General features: G+C 41.0%; 1 protein-coding gene across 2 annotated transcripts in view; it reads left to right on the forward strand.

The window, feature by feature from the left end:
* The first annotated feature begins 481 nt into the window (after nt 1-481).
* Nucleotides 482-18,492, forward strand: part of CERS6 (ceramide synthase 6) — a 278,615-nt gene continuing 260,604 nt past the window's right edge. The window contains exon 1 of one of the 2 annotated variants that reach the window (XM_032479628.1): nt 482-1,086. In XM_032479628.1, the coding sequence (XP_032335519.1) occupies nt 917-1,086 (170 nt within the window). In that variant the 5' untranslated portion in view covers nt 482-916. The remainder of the gene's footprint in view (nt 1,087-18,492) is intronic. The other variant, XM_032479629.1, reaches the window with a different exon arrangement.

Below are 18,492 nucleotides of genomic sequence, written 5' to 3' on the forward strand. Positions count from 1 at the left end.
GGAGCGGTTTCACAGAATGCTGCGGTTGTTACCATCATCAACATCATCTCATCATTATCAAATAGCAATTAAGCGCCTAATTTTTCCCACCACCTCATAAATTAAAATATCAGGCCTTGTTCCCTGGGGGAGCGGTTGTGGTAAGGAGCAGCAGCAAAACCAGGCTGGAAGGTCAGAGATGGCGGAAAGAAGAGGGTAGGGTGGAGGCATATGGCTCTTGCCAAACCATCCTGCCCCAGTTTCTGATTTTCACCGTCCTTCTCCAAGTGCTGGAGTGGATGACTTTTTCCCTGCTACTTCTTCCTCCTTTGCTCTGTGCGCCCCTACTTCTCCTTTTGCTGGGTGGTTCTCTCAGCAAGGGTGGTTCTGAAGACCTGCCCCAACCCCTAGCCTGCCTCCCAGGCGCCTGCAGGCGCAGGAGAAGCTGAGACTCCTGAAACTCTAGGGGGGCAGGAGCCGGCGTTTTGAGCATGTGTGAGCCAGCCGGGGGCTGGAGGGGATTCGAGTGGCCGGCCTTGGGTTGCTGTCCTAAGCTCTGCGCGAGGGCACTGTGAGCGCAGGGCCGGGCAGCACTCCCGCGATCCATGCCCCTGCGCCCAGGGCGCAGCCGCTGCGCCCTGCCCTCCGGGCGTGGGCAAGCGGGCCGCGTGTGCCTCGCTGCTTGACGCGAGGACGAGCCAATCAGGGCCAGAGGCCCGGGCTGCCATGTGACGGGCGAGGCGGCTCCTTTCCCCAACGCGGCGTGAGGGAGGAGAGAACCGGGGCTCGCCGCGAGCCTTCGAGAGCAGCGGCCGCGGAGGAGGAGGCGTCGGCGGCGGCGCAGGCTTGGGCCAGCCGCGCGCACATCCCCGGGCGCCCTGCGCGGCGGAGAGCTCGGCGGGCCGCGGGAGCCCAGGACCGGAGTGGACAAAGCAAGATGGCAGGGATCTTAGCCTGGTTCTGGAACGAGCGGTTTTGGCTCCCGCACAATGTCACCTGGGCGGACCTGAAGAACACGGAGGAAGCCACCTTCCCGCAGGCTGAGGACCTCTACCTCGCCTTCCCCTTGGCCTTCTGCATCTTCATGGTACGGCTCATCTTCGAGAGGTAAGAAGGGCTCGAGCGCTCCTCCCCTCCCCCTACATACACACACACACACCCCCGCACACCCTCGCGTGCACACCCTTGGCGCGCACACGCACACTCGCGTGCTCCGTGGCGCACGCACCCGCGCCCCCAGCGCTGCTGCTCACGCCTCCCAATCTTTGTGTCCGGGAAGGGGTTGCTGACCCGTCAGCCTGGCTGCGGTTCCATGAGCCGGAGAGGGTCTGGCTTGCCTCCGGATTTCCTCCGGGGCGCTGGGGAGGGCCCGCGGAGCTTTGGGGTCGCCCCGACGACTGCTCCTCGGCCCGCGCTCTCCTCGCGGCGAGGGTAGGCGAACAAAGGTGAGCGACGGCCGGCCGCCGGACTCGCCGCACTCCGCGAGGCTTGTCCCTCTTCAGCCCGCGGGCACGCGGCCCTGCCAGGCAGGGCTTCCCCGCCGAGCCTGGTCGTCACCCACCTGACAGCCAGGAACGTTCCGGACGCGCGGCCCGGAGGGCGGAGGAACCGCGCACACTTCCAAATCCTTCCCCCCTCCCCCCGCACACAGATTGCCCGGACTGCGTTTCAGAAGAATTCACCAGGGCTTTTGGCCGCTATTTGGTTTCCATCAGTGACACTGAGTATCAGGAGCAGAGTGCTGAGAAATAGGTAACAATAGTTCTTAGGTTTCTAGCACTCCGGGCCATTAGCAATTTCTTTAAAAGAGGGTATGACAGGACGGTGCACAGCCTGCAGAATGGCGATATTAAGTTGATTTGATGTGTCCTATGAATAACCATAAACTTTAATTTGGTACCAGAACGCACTTAAACAGTTTTAAAGAATTGCCACATTATTGTTTGTGTAATTCCCGGATTTGGTTGGGTAGCTCCATTGTGTCATAAACAAACTTGTGTTACTCTAATTGAATCACTCTTAGTCACCGAACTAGATTTTGCCTGCCACGCATTCTCCGGGTGCTGTTGAAACAAAACCGGGACAGCAGCACACACTTCTTTTTCTCAACTGAAAACCTCAGCTTCCCTTCCTTTCCCCTCCCTGTCCCCCATTCATCAGGAAAGGCTGAATTTCTCAGATCACAGCGTGTAGACTCCACTTCTCACTTACACTCCTCCCCTCCTCCCCTGCCCCCGGCTCACCTTGGTTTTGTTTCTTATGCTTTTGTTCTGTTTATTTTGCTGTTTCTGTTTGTCCAAAACCACTATTGAGGATGGCAGAATTTGTCTTTTGTGTTATTTGTTGCTGGAAATGGCAACAGACAATGCTTCATGGGAACAAAAAGTATCTTTTGTTTAAGGAAGGTGTATTTTTCGATGGGCAATATTGTTGCTTGAGAACTAAGTCAGCTGTTGACATGCAGAGATTGCCGTGCATAAAGGAACATATTTAAAGACCTATTTTTAAATGATTGGAATCTAGCAGGGATACGTCATTGATCCTGTCCAGCCCTGAGACTCCCTGTGAAAAAGTGGGTGCGTTTAAAGGGTTAGAGTTGCTTGTAGAGCATATGTTTACTTACAGAAAATAGGAACTCATATCTAACCTTACCATCTCTCCAAAAAGAGCCTCTCAGGAACAGGGGGTGACACATAGTAGGGGCTGCACACACAGTTGCCAGATGACATCAGATCAATTCTGGCTGCTAAATTCTGCCTGGGCTCACTTTTATGAGCCACCTAGTGCGTTTTTAAGCTACCTAGTGCATTTGAAAGAAATGCATAGTCTTATGTTTTGGAAAACAAAAGCATGTCAGCTATTGACCTGTATACAGAAAGCTGATTCCAGGCTGTTCATGAGGTTGGAAAAAAATAAGTCTATTAGAGAATGGAGATAGCTTTGTACTTCAGCTTTTTTTTTTTTTTTAACTAAAAACTGATGTAATAGTTGAAAACTGGAAGTTCATTTTCCCTCTTTCCTGAACATCTTTTTTTCCTTTGTATTCTCCCAGGACTTGACTTAGAATTTATAGGAAGGAGTCAGCTGACTTCAACTATCAGTCATAGCAAATGTCCTTGTGTTGATGTGTAGAGAGTTGGTCAGTTTCTTTCAGGCCATTGAGCCAAGTAGAAGTGATTGAATGGCCTGTTTGGAAAGTGAAAGTTTATGATTAATGTTCAGCATAATAATCCAACATGGCCCATATTCCACAGGCTGCTTCTGACTTTCGGACGGGTTTCTACTTTGTTTCTTCCTAGTGATAGCTCTGTCTTTAACCATTCAAACTCTCTTGATTCTCTGAAAATCCAAGGGTATGGTTGTCTTCAGAATTACAAGTTCTACATATTTTCCCTCTTCTCAGACCTCAGTGACACATTCAGGCATCCAACCTGTGGCCTCGTCTCAGCATCCATCCAGGACCTGAATCAGTGTAACTGAACCAGCCGATGTTGTTGGCACTGAGACAGCTCACTTTCAGTACCCTTCTAATATGTTGTACATTAAGTATCCTTTTTTTGCAGTATTCTGTAGTAGGTAACGGGATTTAAAGAAACTGGTTGTGAATCCTTTTGTAAAATGAAATGCTTTTGTGATGAATAATTCCCTCAGGAGTCTATTCCTTTTATGCTTCTGTTGTCACTTATTTCCAAGTTGAGAGCATATCTATGAATACCTGATTATCCAAGGCCTTCCTTTCTATTAAATGGGGGTCTTTAATGCTCTTTTTGAGGCAAAAAATGTGAATTTGTATTTCTTTTCCTCAATCTTATATATTTCTCTCTGTGAAGAGAAACACTAAAAAATTGACTGAATCTGGCTTTGCCCAACTGAGCAGTCTTCTTTCAATTTTCACCACCACTGTTGGGATGTTGGCATTGAAGATACTGGTGGCCAGAACAGTGCCATTTTATGGTACCATATGGACAACAGTATGAATGCCCAGCATGGCTGGTTAAAATTGGGGCAGCCTAATTTCAATGACTTTTGGCTGAGTCTGTAAATAGCCCAAAGCTTGGTCATTTTTAGCATAGCCTTTATACTACACTTAGCTCTGGGTGGGGACCAGAAGTGCCACCATAGATATATTACCTGTTTGAGTAAAGTATCTGTTGTTTAAAAAAAAAAAGCAAAAGCAACCCTGGATAATTTCTCCTAGAATGAAATTGTGGTGTATGCCATTATATTATGTTGTTGGCTTGATGACAAGGAACAAAATATTATTTAATAATGTAGCATTATCATCTATTTGAGGAATTTTCTTGTTTTAATGCTTGTTTAGGCTCAGGAAGCCATTCTCTGGAATGATAATAAATGCCTCTTCTAAATTCACTTTAAAAAAATATGTATTGCTATAGTATTCATAAATGTGGGATTAAAGTTCTGCTGAATTTCTGTTTGAGAATACAGTATTTTTGAGTTATTGTTATAAAAGGTGACGTTGATGCTTTTTTTCATGATGGGTTTAGGAGAGAGATGCAGAAACTGCTGATTGAGACTCAGAATATTTAAGTTCTAGTCAAACTTACCTCCCACTGGGGCAGCCACCTAATTCCTCTCTGCCTGATTTTCTCACCTATGCAGTGAAGCAGATGGCCTTTGTAATCTAAGGTTGCTTACACCTTTCCAATTATCTGATTCCTATAGTGAAGTCTAGTAATTATCATCTCATGAGACTTAGAAGCAGGCTGAACGTTATTTTTTTGCAGGTAGAAATCAGTTATCTAGGAATAAAGAGGTTTTTCTCATACAAATATTCTAGCCAGTGGTTTTGTTTCTTGTATTTTTCCAATTACAATTTAAGTTAAAAGAATCTTTGGGGCTATTACCATTTGTACTCCAAAAAGCTACAGTATTTCAGAATAACCAACAAAGGAGATTCTACAGAGAAAGCAGTTGCTCTCTTTCTGCAGACCTTTTTTTAGATGGATCCCAGAGGATACCTGGCCTCTCTTGTGAGGACTAGTTAAGAAACAAGAAGCTCATTCCTGTCAGGTTGCCTTTCCAGGTGCCGAGCTATGTGAAACCTGTCATTCTTCAGAAGGCTGACACCAGTCTTACCTGGCTCATTCAGCCAAATAATGACCTACTGCCCCCAAATCATCAAGGAACAACAGTGTCACACGGTGTCAGAGGGAATGTCTGGCCAGTGGGTCAGTTTTTCTTAAGGGTTATTTAATAGCTTTGCCTTGTCAGCAGTCTAGGGGGAGGCCATTGGGGAGAGAAGAGGAAGGAGAAAGAAAATGAGTGAGAATGTATTCCTGATGGTTAGAGGGGAAAGGGGACTGCCAGGATGAAGTGGGATGTCAGGTGAGTTTCATAACTGAAGGATGCTCCTGTGCTGTACACAATGAATCTTGTAATGAAGAGACTGATGTCATCGAATGTTTTAGCTGAGTGGAGAGTGCACTAGACTGGATGTTTATGTCCCCTTAAAATTTATAAGTTGCAGTCCTGACCACCAAGGTGATGGTCATAGGAGGTGGTGGGGACTTTGGGAGGTGACTAGGTCATGAGTGTGGAGACCTTGTGTATTGGTTTAGAGATCCCCCTCACCCCTTCCATCATGTGAGGGAGGACACAGGAAAAAGATGGCTGTCCCTGAAGCAGGAAGATAGCCTTCGCCAGACCCCAGATCTGCTGGTGCCCTGATCTTGGACTTCCCAGTCTCCCGAACTATGAGAGAGAAATTTCTGTTATATATAAGCCACCCGGCCTCTGGTATTTTGTTTTAGCAGCTGGAATGGCCCAAGACAAAGTACTTGAGAACAACTTGCATACAAACGTGGTTTTTCTGGTGCAATTCGTCCTAGATATTTACCTCTATAAATGTACCTATTTCATTTGTTAAGTGATGCTGTGATTCAGATTCGAACTATGGATACCTGCTTTGCCAGACTAGTGTAAGAGGCAAGAGTTTGGGTCAGACATAAATAGGTTGACTCCTACAATTTCTGACTAGGATAGAAAAAATTGGGTTACAATGGATGTTTTGTTGGAAAACAACCTTAAATCAAAGGGATGGTATTCTTTGCAGAACTGTAATACAGCTTTCTCATCTTGCAAAATAAAAGGCTTGCATTTATAGGGTGCAGTACGGTAGCTATTTGTCCTAGGTTGATAGGCATAACATTACTTTTAAAGGTCAACACCTTAGAATGGTGGGGAAGGCAGGTGAGAAGTTTAAATGATCACAGATGATTTAATGTCATTGGATTGATGAAATTAACACCCTGAGTTCACTTAAGACTTTTCTGTTCAGAGTATCTGAATTCTCTGTAGACAGGGTTAGATTTTTTTTTCCTCCTGAATTCTAGTCAGTAAGGTATTTCAGAAGTGGTTTCTCTTCTCTGATGGGGAAGGCAGGTGGCAGTGGAAGGAAAATGGAATTTCAGTTGAATGTCTTCCATCACAGACCAGCCCCATGGCTTTATAGTAGATGACTGAAGCTGCCTCAGGCTTTCATCACCTGTTTTACTCACCTGATAACACTTTGTTGGTGAGCACCAGACTCTATGTCTGTGCTATACGTGGAAGATTTTAAGTATTTATTACATGCATTTACATTCCGTCTTCCATCATTAGGCAAAGCAGATTTTCTAAAGTCATTGGTCATCTGTTCCTTACAAAGCCATGGTCCTCAAAATTACATTGTTTTTACCCCTCTCCCATCTTCATTTGATCAGTTCATTTCTTAAGCACTTTTGAGTCAGGATACCAAAGTTTCCAGATTTGTTTGCTAGTAACTAGTGTGTGACATGATGTTCTTATGGAGCCATTTTTCTTTCTTTGTAAAAGTAAGAGGTTAGCAAGATTGCCACTGATATTACAAGGATCCTCTGATATTATGCTCTGAGAATCTTTATGTTCTTTATGCCTAAAGTTTTATTTTTCTGATCCCTTAGTCTTAACATCCCCCTTTAAAAAAAAGATTTCATAATCTCTTTTGTTGTCACTTTTTCCTGTCACCATACTTTTTATTGATTTTCCCATATGCCTGTGCTGTGGCCTGAGGGAGCACAAAATGGTGACTCTCACAATGTCACTTTTGGGGTGGCTTATTAGTACTCCTGTGGAGGACTGAGTGCCCAGGGCGCTTGCTCTGAAGTTGTGACTCAGAGCTCACTATGTGTTTTGTTTTATGTTTGACTATTGCAGATGACTGTGGTTTTTACTGGATAACTTTCAATTTTAATTTTGAAAATAATGACTAATATTTATTTCCTAATAAGTGTTTATTAGTTTGCATGATTTACTTTACTTAATCCTCCCCCAAAACCTTACCAGGTAGATACTAACTTTCTGAATACTTTACAGATGACATTAAGGATTGAAAATTTAGGAAATACACCTAACTTTACAACACAGCTTAAAAAAGCAAGGTAGGTATTTGGAACCAGGTTTCTTGATCTCCTAATCATTTTGGTGATCTCCTAGTAAATACGGTGATTTTAAAGGAAAAACCATGAGCTCATACTCTGTGTGTGTGTTTATCTATAATCGTATATGCAGCCTTTTGCTCTTTAATGATGTAATCTGAACATTTCCTATGTAATTAAAACTCATTCAAAAGTACTTTCATTGATGGTACATTATTCTGCACTATGGATATACCATAATTCATTTAACTGTCCCCAAATTATTGTTGGACATTTAGGCTCTTTCCAGTTTGTGTGGGTACATCTTTCAATTCCTGATGACTTCCTAAGGAGTGTTTCCTAGAAGTGGTGTTTTTAAGCCTATAGATAAATATTTTAGTGTTCTTGATAGATACAGATGGTCACATTGGTGTCCAGAAAGATTACGTGCATTTGAGCTTCCTTATCAGTGTGCAGATTATTATTTGAGGAAATTCTTGCTTTGAAAGTTGAAAGAAATGTTACTGTTATAATGTGAATGTTTTATACTATTTATGATGAACTTATTTCAAATACTGATTCATCATTTGTGTTTCACTTTCTATGAATTCATATATATTTTCCTCTTGGGATGAGCATCCCAAGTTTTTGGGTAGGAAGTGGTGGCTTTTGAATTTTTTTTTGTTTGTTTAATGCAGAATGGTCTTGTGTTGGTCTGTTTCTGTGGTCATGTGTTTATACTCTTATTTCTTTCTGCCTCCTGCCTCTCCTCCCAACCTAAGGAAGCGTCTCAGAGTCTATATATTGGAAGGGATGTGTTCAAGAGGCTGAAGCAGATAATAATCCTGACTTCGTTTTGGATAATGAGGCAGAAAATTTTGAGGGATTAGGAATACATGGATTTTTATGAAAGGAAACTCGAGAGATAGATCCTAAACATCTTTATATTGTGTCTCTGAACACGTGGGTAAAAGTGATTTATTAGACTTATCATTAAGGAAATGCAAATCAAAACCACTGTGAGATACCACCTCCCACCCATTAGGACGGCTGCTATCAAAAAAAAAAAGAGAGAAAGCAAGCAAGCAAGAAGGAAGATAACAAGTATTGGTCATGATGTGGAGACACTGGAACCCTGTGCCTTGTTGGTGGGAATGTAAAATGGCACAGCCACTGTGGAAAACACTATAGAGGTTCCTCAAAAACTTAAAAATTGAATTACTATACGATCTAACAATTCTACTTCTGGTACATGCCCAAAAGAATTAAATGCAGGGCCTCAAAGAGATAGTCACGTAATTGCACAAAGTGAATGGATGTACTTAATGCCACTAAACTGTATACCTAAAATGTTTGAGATGGTAAGTTTTATGTGTATTTTACCACAACTAATAATAATAATAATGATAAAGAAATTCCAGAAAATTCACTGACTAAAAGGAAAAGTTACTTACTAGAAATACCTGGTTTCATTTTTCTAGGCATGATAGTTTTCTAGTTAGGAATAAACATCCCAGTCCTCTTGATCTCAGTTCCATCAAGCATCATTTTCTGTTTGTTTGTTTTGAAATGAATAATCCCCTTGGGATCTAGGAGAGCTCCTCTTCTCTCCAGGACCATCTAGCATGGGTGGGTGGGAGGTGAGGGTTGATAGAAGGAAAATTGAAGGCCAGAGAGCACTCACGTACCCTGGACCTTTTTGGAAGGCACTTCAACCAAACAACATCCTTTAGTCCATTTGTGAATATGGCAATTTAATAATAGTGACTTGGCATGTATAGAAATGGAGAGCTAAGTGTCTTTGGAAAAGCCCTCTGTGTAGTTTCAGAGAAACCCTAGGACTCAAGTAAAAGCATCCTAGTGAGTTCACAATCCATTTAAAGCAAATCAGGATGATAGGATAGAATTCTAGTAAGGCAAGTGACCTTGGCCAGAGATATTTCATATGGAAACTTTTGCTGTGGAAGATCAGATCTGACCTTCCTCCCTACTTTTCAGTTTAATTTTACACCTGTTTTTGTAAGCAAATGATTTAAACACTTGAAAAATTGCACATGGTTTTACTTAAATGCTGCGTACTACAAGGCAGTCGATTGCATGCAATGGCAGGGACATATTATTGAAAAGTAGTTTTCAAACTTTATACTAATGTTGAGTTGCTGTACAAAACACTGCTTTCCACCATTCATTTATGAGAGTATTGGGGGCAGTTTTTTTCTTTTTTTCTAAGGAAGATGTTCCTTTCCTCAGTGCTAGCCTTCAAAATGAACCTCTCTTGGACCACTCCTGCTTCCTGTTCCTCCTTTTGCTTTTATTACCTCAGAATCGGATTGTGGGGATTGTTTTTGGCAGCGGTAGGGTTGGAGATATGCAAGTGGTTTTTCATTGCAGGATAAAGGATGCATTCCTTTACTAGGTAGCCTTTTTCTCACAGTGACCTAGGAATAACATTTGTTTGTGATTTGCCAACGTCTAAATAAACGTCACATCTTATCTTTGGGCGTTTTAGGTTACAAACTATTGTTTCAGTCCTGAAGCTGTGACTGTGGTTCTTCTTTCCTCCCTCCCTCCCATCCTTCTTTCTCTTTCTTTCACTCTTTCTCCTTTTCTCTCTCTTTCTGCCCCCACCCCTACTTCCTTCTGCTTTTCTTCGATACAGATCCTTTAAAAAAACGCAGAGCAGAGGAGCAGCACAGAGATAAGAGTGGGGGAGGGGATAGAGAAAGCCAATGAAAATCTTGTTGGGGACACAATTTGGCAAGTATCAGAGTAAAAGCTGCCAGCTAGTCTAAGTGACTCTGTAGATCTTGTCTTAATAGATCACCATTTCAAAGCAGAATGAAGTGACTTGGTGGTTTAAGCAGAGAGGCAGGTTTGGACACAATAGCTTGAGTGAAAGAAAATTGAGAACCAAGCAATCAGTCACGTTGGCATGATGAATTAAGAGAATTTAAGGGCATGTGAGTCAGTGGGAACGTGTGTATCTGAGTGCGTGGATACACTTGAGGGGAACAGTGCGTCTAAATTATGTCACTGTCATGTACATTTCTAGGAATTAATTAGAAATGTATATTCCTAACTAGAATTAAAAAGGAAAATGAATGGGGTATCAGAAAGACTGTGGAACTGGGGTTTAAATCTCAACACTACCCTGTCTCATTCAGCACTGGACACAATACTCTCTGAAATTTGGTCTCCTGACTTGTAAAATGGGGACCGTGCCTACTTTGTGATATTGGAAGACTGCGAAAGTGTAGTTAAATGGAACTCAATAAAAACTGGTTCTTAAAACTATACACTGAGTAAAAAATAATTGATAACGCAGCACAGTACGGTATTTAGTATTACTTGAGGAGTAGTGTTCTGTGATGTAATTTCCTGTGTTGTGTGTGTGGTGGGGAGGGGAGTGGGGCGGGAGAGGGTGCGGCTTATAGAGGCAGTCGGACCTGTTTATGTATTTGATCTTGGAGCTGGAGGGTTTGCTTGTTCTGCTGGAGAGTAAATATTTAGAGCTTTAGACAGGCACTGAAGGCCCAGTCTTCTCAGCGCTGTGCCTGTCCAGGGAGGAGAATGCTTCTTAGCCTTTTCTTCTCGACTGTTGATAGTGGATTGTAGGTCAGAGACTTGCTTGTATTTGGTGGCAGGAAACTATTTCTAATGGTGGGGTGTTAGATGAGTGGTGAGCAGCTGCGTACCACTTACAGCCTGAAGCTTTCTCAGGAGGTTGTGCCCTTAGAGAGAGCCCAGGCAGATGGCCTTCTGCTGGATGGCGTTTTCTCTGGAAAGTGCCTTCAGTGGAGGGATGCTTTATGCTGATATCCCAGCTTGTCTCCCACTGCTCCATCTGGCCCTCATGGTCCTTTTTTATTGCACGTGGTCTCACAGGAAAATTGATTGGGTAGTCAACCCCTGGTAATGGTAAACATCAAATCTGCCATTTATTTTGATTTAAGACCTAGATTCCATTCTGGCCATGCCATCTGCTAGCCACAGATCTAGGAGCAAATTAATCTCTTCATGCTGAGTTTCCACCGGAAACTCATAGGGTTGTTGCAAAGATTGAGATAACTCCTATGTTGTGTTTAGGGCAATGCCTAGTTCATGGAAGTGGTGATTACTTGCTCTTCAGGTTTATTGAAGGTACACAAATACACACCCAGTTGCTTTCTAAGTGTTGTTTGGAACCCTGATTTCCAGAAATGAGAATTTACCATGAGATTTCTGAAACCCTTTACTGGCATTTTCTTTATGTCATGAATGTGAATGAGACACCATTCCTGCTTTCACTGGCTGGAGTTGCTGGCGTAGTCATTTGACTTTTACTTTCCCCATTATCTTTTTTCATCTTCTGTCTCTTTCTCTTTTTTACCTCCAAGGAACAGTCTAATTCTTCCAATTGTAGTCAGCGGAAAACAATCCTAGCAGTTTAGAGAAGAGCTGGGCCTTCTGCACCTCATACTCATGTAATGTACTTTGCTGAGATTGTTACTGTTTGGAGAGCTCAGCAATTTTTTTTTTTTTTTTTTTTTTTTTTTAGTAAGAGCCTCCCAGAAAAAGGAAAGCCTTGGGATGGACATTTATTGATTTCTTTTAGAATTTTAACCCTCCTGGATTGTCTTAATTTTATCCTTAAGGAGAAAGAAATTCAGTCTAGCATCCATGGGATCATACTTGTGAAGATGCAGATGTTCAAAATGAACTGCAAATAATATATGTATTTTCTTCCTTAAGAGAAACATATCTATGCCCCCAAATTTGAATTTTCCTTGGTGTGAATATGGCTAACCTAGCCCGACTGACTTAGTTCAGAAGGGATTTTTACCTGCTTTCTGTTAGAGGCCCTTTTCCAGCTCTATACAGCTTAAACATAGAATTCTTAAGTATGCAGTTTGCCGTGTAAATAGTTTTAACAGGCCTGTTAAACTATTTACACGGCATTGATAGAGGGCATCTTAGGACAATCAAGAATGACATTTGTGATGTGTTGTCCCTTAAATGAGGAAGTAAAACAAAGATGAAGCCACAGTGCTGTAGAATTGCCTGTATTTTAATTCAGTAATAGTTTAGCAGAGTCATAGACTTCCTACTTTGAAAGCAAATTAAAAACTTATTCATTCAAAAAATATTTAGAGGGATCGGTATAGCTCAATGGTAGAGTGCATGCTTAACATGCATGAGATCCTGGGTCCAATCCCCAGTATCTCCATTAAAAAAATAACAAATAAACCTAATTACCACCCCAGCAGACAAATTAAAAAAAATTTAAGTCTATCATGTGTCAGACACCACTGTTGTATCAGAGTAGGGGGTGGTGATGGGGGAGGTCTGCCCCGGGTGCATTGCAGTAAGGGGCTGCATCACCTATAGATTAAAAGAAAACAATAAAATTGACCAAAAGTTGGTCTGCTTTTTATTAGCAGCGTGTGAAGTAGTCAATTCTAAACAGAATTTACAGAGTGAAAAATACTCGCCTCACCAGGGCACACTACCCCCCCCCCCCCACCTCTTGGAACGCCACTGCCAGATGCTGTTTTAGGGCACAGATGTTCTGAAAACCACACTTTGAGAAATATTGGCCGAGCTAAAACTCTCCACCTCCCATTTTCCGTATCAGGACATCAAAGTCTATAGAGATAAATGAAGCAGCTTTCTTTGTGCCACCCACTCGGGTCGCAGTCTGGCTCTTGGGGAGAGCCTGTCTACTATGTGACCCCCAGTGCTGGGTGTCGAGTGACCACCAGGTCCCCATTTATCTGGATGGGGAAACAGTCCCAGGAAACCCCTCAGCTCAGAAAAACTGGAATAATTGGTCACCCCACCTAATTGTTTGCTCTGTTGAACCCAAGTTGGTCTGGTCACCAGCCAGGGCCGTTTCCACAGTAAAACTGGCTACTCTGCTTCTCCCCCCGGGTGAATGAGGGTACTGTGGGGAGAAGCATCCTGTGTGGTTGAGATGTGTTGCCTGCCCCACTGTTGATGTTCATGGCTTTAAAACAAAAGTGATTGAAGGGCTTTGCATTAAGTGTGGGTTGGAGCTCCTGGGAGCTGAGGATACCCAGGACCTGTTCTTGTTGTGGTAATTCCTCCCGAGCAGGTTTGCCCTGTGTTACCGAGACCATGCACACGGTCTTATTTTCCTCCCGCTTTCACCCCAGCACTTGTTAAGCACCCACACTTAGATGGCTGCTTGCGGAATAGCAAAGGGGCTGGGGAGGAGAACAAAAATAGATGTACAGGTGGCGCTTGTTAACCAGCAGTTATTTCTAAGGCGTTTTCAGGCAGTCGAGTGGTTTTCTGTGTATGTTATTTTTTGTTCCTGGCTTTGTTGAGTTTTACAGTGTGTAAAGCTTACTTTTGCTAGTGTCAGGTACCTGTGGTTTATTTGAAAGAGCTGGGCTCCTGAAATAAACACAGCAGGTAAACTAGATCTTGAGGTCGAAAGCCGCAAGTGTTATGAAATTCCAGTGCTCTGACCTTGCCTGCCTTAGAGGCGGGCTCTTGCAATGGGTTTCTAAGCGGGCAGAATACTGGCCACTGTCAGTACCTGCGCCCCTTGCCTCCAGCCTGCCCACACCTTGGCATAGAGTCCAGCCATAGAAGATTGGGTAGAGGACAGCTAGTCACCAATTTGATGGCTTATCCCCCCTTTTAAGTGCTGGTTTTTTCACTTAGTGATTCCACATGTTCTGTTTACCTCTCCTTTCTGCTCGGCCCCTACTCTGCTTCAAATCAAAGGTATCTTGGATAAACTGAATCTCCTCATTGGTGACTGCCTTATTTTTTCAGTCCTGAGTCCTGGTTATCAGCTGTTCTGTTATTACTCACCTTTCCCAGGGTAATAGTGAGTTTGAGCTACACCACTTAGAAGGATTGTTAATTAGAGCTGTCACCTCACATTGTGCTAACTTCAATTTTTTGGTGTGTTTCCACAATAAGTAGTCAATAATATGAAATAAATGTTCTTTCTGTTTTCAAAAATAACTTCATGGTTTTAGACTTTTTTTTTTCTGATTTAAAAAAAGAAATAGAATTAGTTATTAAGTTCTACAGTTGTAAAACAACAGTTTATTGTTTGGCAAGCAGTTTCCCTCTTTTTCAGAATTGCAGATGAGTTAAAAAGTTTGCACCAAAAGCAGAACCAAACCTGGTTATGCTTTCTCTTCATCCATCCAGATTCCTTTTCCCCACCCAATGTCTAATTCTTTACTCAGGGGTCAGAGCTGAGGAATTTCAGTCCTTTCAAATTGTTTAAAGCTTTTTTGAATTGGATACACTTAGCTGTTAGAAACTTCTTACTGCCCTGTTTTAAAAGCCAACCTGAAAGAATCAGGAAGTTGCTTTGAGTGGGAACTGCTAAGGTAAATAATGTGTGATGATACATTTTGGAAGTTGACACAGATTATATTTATCTTTGCAGGTGAAACTAAACACAGTCTTTTTGGTTCTGAGGAGTGTTTAGATTTGTGGAGAGACTAAGAGTGAGAGTGAGAGTGAGAGCTAGAGACAGATAGAACTGGAGAGAGGGAAAAAGGGAGGGAGGAAGGAGGGGAAGACTGCCAAGTGTGTATAATGAAGGGGAGCGTAGAACCCTGACTTTGGCTTAAAATTCTGTCTTGGTGGAACCCTCGTTCAGCTAATACTCTAATGAGTATTTGCTATAAACCCTACACTCAAATGTGTAATCATTACTTGCTTAAGAAACACTTTAGTGGCATGGTTAGAAAAGTGCTTTATTTTTCAAATGTAAACTTTTAAATTTTGTGTGTCCAAGAAAGTACACTTAAATGTACTCATTGAATTATCCCAAACTAGTGAGCACACCCATGTGTTCACTAATCAGAATCCCCATCTAGAAACAAGACATTACTAGCACTACAGACATTTCCTCCTTGTTAGTATTTACCCATTTTGTACATTGAGGAAAAGTTACTTGCACTGTGAAGATGAAAGACAACTTTAACTCCTTGTCTGTGCAGCAAAACCCATTATTCTATTTAAGGTCATTGATTCCTTGTGGAGGAAAACATAAGCTATGGTACTTGTCATTATGCAGGGAACCATCTTTCCTCTCTTTGTGTTGTCTGTTTGCATGCTTGAATAAAGGGGTGTGTGTATGTGTGTATATATGTATTTATATACAAAATCTGATTAGGATTTGGCTATAAAATTTAATAAATTGTTTAGGAAGGAATGGGAAGAGCAGTGAAAGAACATAGTCAAAGCACTCATTTTCTTTCCCACCTTATTCACTTGGTGAGAATGTTTTATAAGGATAGGTACTAATAAAGGGACAAAACACAATGTCTTTGGTTTAAAAAGAAAACAAATTAATGATGTCAAGCAGATGTGTGTACATTTGCTGGAATGCTTCTGTGTCCTTTTCTTTGAACAAAGACAGTCTGAAAGATTTGTAGTTAGAGACAGGGAATCAGAGCTGTCATATACTTCGGATTTGAAAAACCCATGTGTTGTGAACTGTGCATGTTTGTTTGCGATATAGAAATACCATATTTATTTTGAAAATAATGTCTTTAAGACTTGCTGTGCTTTGTGTTTATAAAGTTATACTCACCTTAAAAACATGTATATATTAATCTAAATATTTCTTATTTAATGAAAGCTTTTTTCTATTCCATCTTTGTGTTTATCTTCTATTCCATTTATTCTCCTCTCGTCTTCAGGAATACCAGTTACACATATGTCAGATTTCTTTGTCCTGCTTTTCATATCCATCATCTTCTCCACCATATTTTAATATATTTTATTCCATGTGGTTTTATTAATTTTCCTCAGGCTTACCAACCAGGTATCTCTTTCACTCATGTTTATTCCATTTATTTTCTTGCTTTTAATGTTGCTTTAATCTTATTTAAAAAATCTTTTCCTTCTGTTCTACTGCTATCTCTGTAGTTTTTTTTTTTCAGTTTTATAATCACTTTCTGAATCCTCATTTCTCTTCTTTGTTTTTTTTTTTTTTTTTTTTTGAAAAGCAGTCCTGTAGCCTGCAATTCCTTTAAAAAATTTCTTGAAGGCTTCCTATGCTCCTGTGGATAATTCTTTTTCATTTGCTTTCTGGCTCTTATTATTTAGCAATTTTTGTTCATGGATTTTACTGGTTTCTACCCATGTCTTAGAGTCCAAAAACAGAGAAAATACTGAATCACTTTCTGCTTACTTCTGTAAAGAGGATGTCTTAAAATCAGTTTGGTTAAAATCTCCTACTGTTTTTGGACTCTCAGGGTAATAAAATGGTTTTCTTTAAAAGTAATATGTTTTGTTGATCAAATCTTCAGTGTTCTATGGCTACCATTTCATAACCTTAAGTGTTCAAATGGCCATGACACTACAGTTGAGGGATAAATTTTTCAGAGCTTTTCTGATAGCTGTAGGGGCTGTGTGTAACAATATTCTTCCAAATTATGCATGCTAGAGATAATGGGGTTTTCACACTAGTTCTAAATGGAATTTTTGAAAAATTTCCCTTATTCTTGGAAATGCAGTTAACACAATATACAGTGAACTCTTGAGTGTAGTATATTATCTCAGCAGTAACCAAGTGTTATTTTCTAATATATTAATTCTAATTTGTGGATTTTTAAATGTTTTGATGTCTGAAATGAATAATAATGCCATGAAATAACCAGTATTTGAAACATATTGAGCATTTAAAATTATAAAACCTCTTCCATTCTTAAAATCATTAGAAAAAATTACCTGGTGTTATATGTCTATAATCTTAGTGGGAAACTCCCAGTGCAGAAGTAAAGCAGCAATTCTCGATTTTCTGTTTCCTCCATCCAGCTTTCTTCCCTAGATGTGACCAGAAGGAACAGTTGACATATATGTTCCTCCAGAGCTATTTCAATGCATTTACCTACACATACACACATGGGAATATAAATTTTGTTTAAAACATGAATGATACACTCAGTGCTGTTCTGAAACTTATTTTTTTTACTTAACATTATGTCTTGAAGATTTTCCAGTGTTGGTGAATGTAGAGCCACTATATTCTGTTACTCCATTGTTTGGGATTATTTAACTGTTTATGAATGTTATTAGAAACAATACTGTAACATCATTCTTTTTTTAACATTTTAAGATTTATTTGTATTTTTTGTTTTTTTTGAGGGTGGGCTAATCAAGTTTATTTATTTATTTTTAATGGAGGTTCTGGGGATTGAACCCAGGACCTTGTGCATGCTAGGCACAACACTCTACCACTGAGCTGTACCCTCCCTCCCTATAACATTTTTACACAGACTTCTTTGTACTCAGGTGTATTACTCTAACCTAACATATAGAAGTAGAATTGCTGGGTCAGAGGATGTACAAAGTTAAAATTTTAATACATGCTGCTGAAGTCTTTCAAGAAAAATCGTACCAATTTACCCCCCTCCTCCATCACTGTAAGAGAAACCTGTCCCACCTTGACTTAACCTGATAGAAACTGGGATGTAATTTTGACAAATTGTCCTAATCTATAAAGAAAACAGCTGTTTTAACATGCTGTTTAACAAAGAAGAATAGATTTGGGCTTTGGGTCGAAAGGAAATTTAATAATATCTGCCATGGAAAGACATTATGTTACTCGTTCTTTGCCTGGGAAGTAGAAATAATAATCCATAAAATGCAGTAAGAAATTTATTCAAGTTTAGAATATTGAACTTTTGACATCTACTGCAACCTTTATTTAACAAACATATATCTCATGTATTTATACCCTTTTCAACTCATTGCCTTAGGCTTACTTAACATGAATAGTGAGTGTTTTGTTACATTCTTTTATAACAAATGAAAGTCATTTATAGGTACATTAAGTGTTATTACCTTGTGTAAGAAATCATGAATGAGGGAAATCTCTTCTTGTACGTGGCTTTCTAAAGATTTATTATTTGACTAGTCACCTTATGATTAAGCAATTCTGAGAGTAGAAAAATTTCTCCTCAACTAGTCACCAAGTAGCAAGTAACCAAGATTCAACAAGTAACTGAGGATCTAGAACTATATTTTTCTTCAGTACAGCTGTCTGCCCACCCCATCCTACCACCCAGTCATCATGTTATCTCATCGTGCCTTTCTGTTTAGGAAAAAGTCTTGTTCTTATACCTGCAGA

Source organism: Camelus ferus, chromosome 5, assembly GCF_009834535.1.
Source record: "Camelus ferus isolate YT-003-E chromosome 5, BCGSAC_Cfer_1.0, whole genome shotgun sequence".
Lineage (NCBI taxonomy): Eukaryota > Metazoa > Chordata > Mammalia > Artiodactyla > Camelidae > Camelus > Camelus ferus.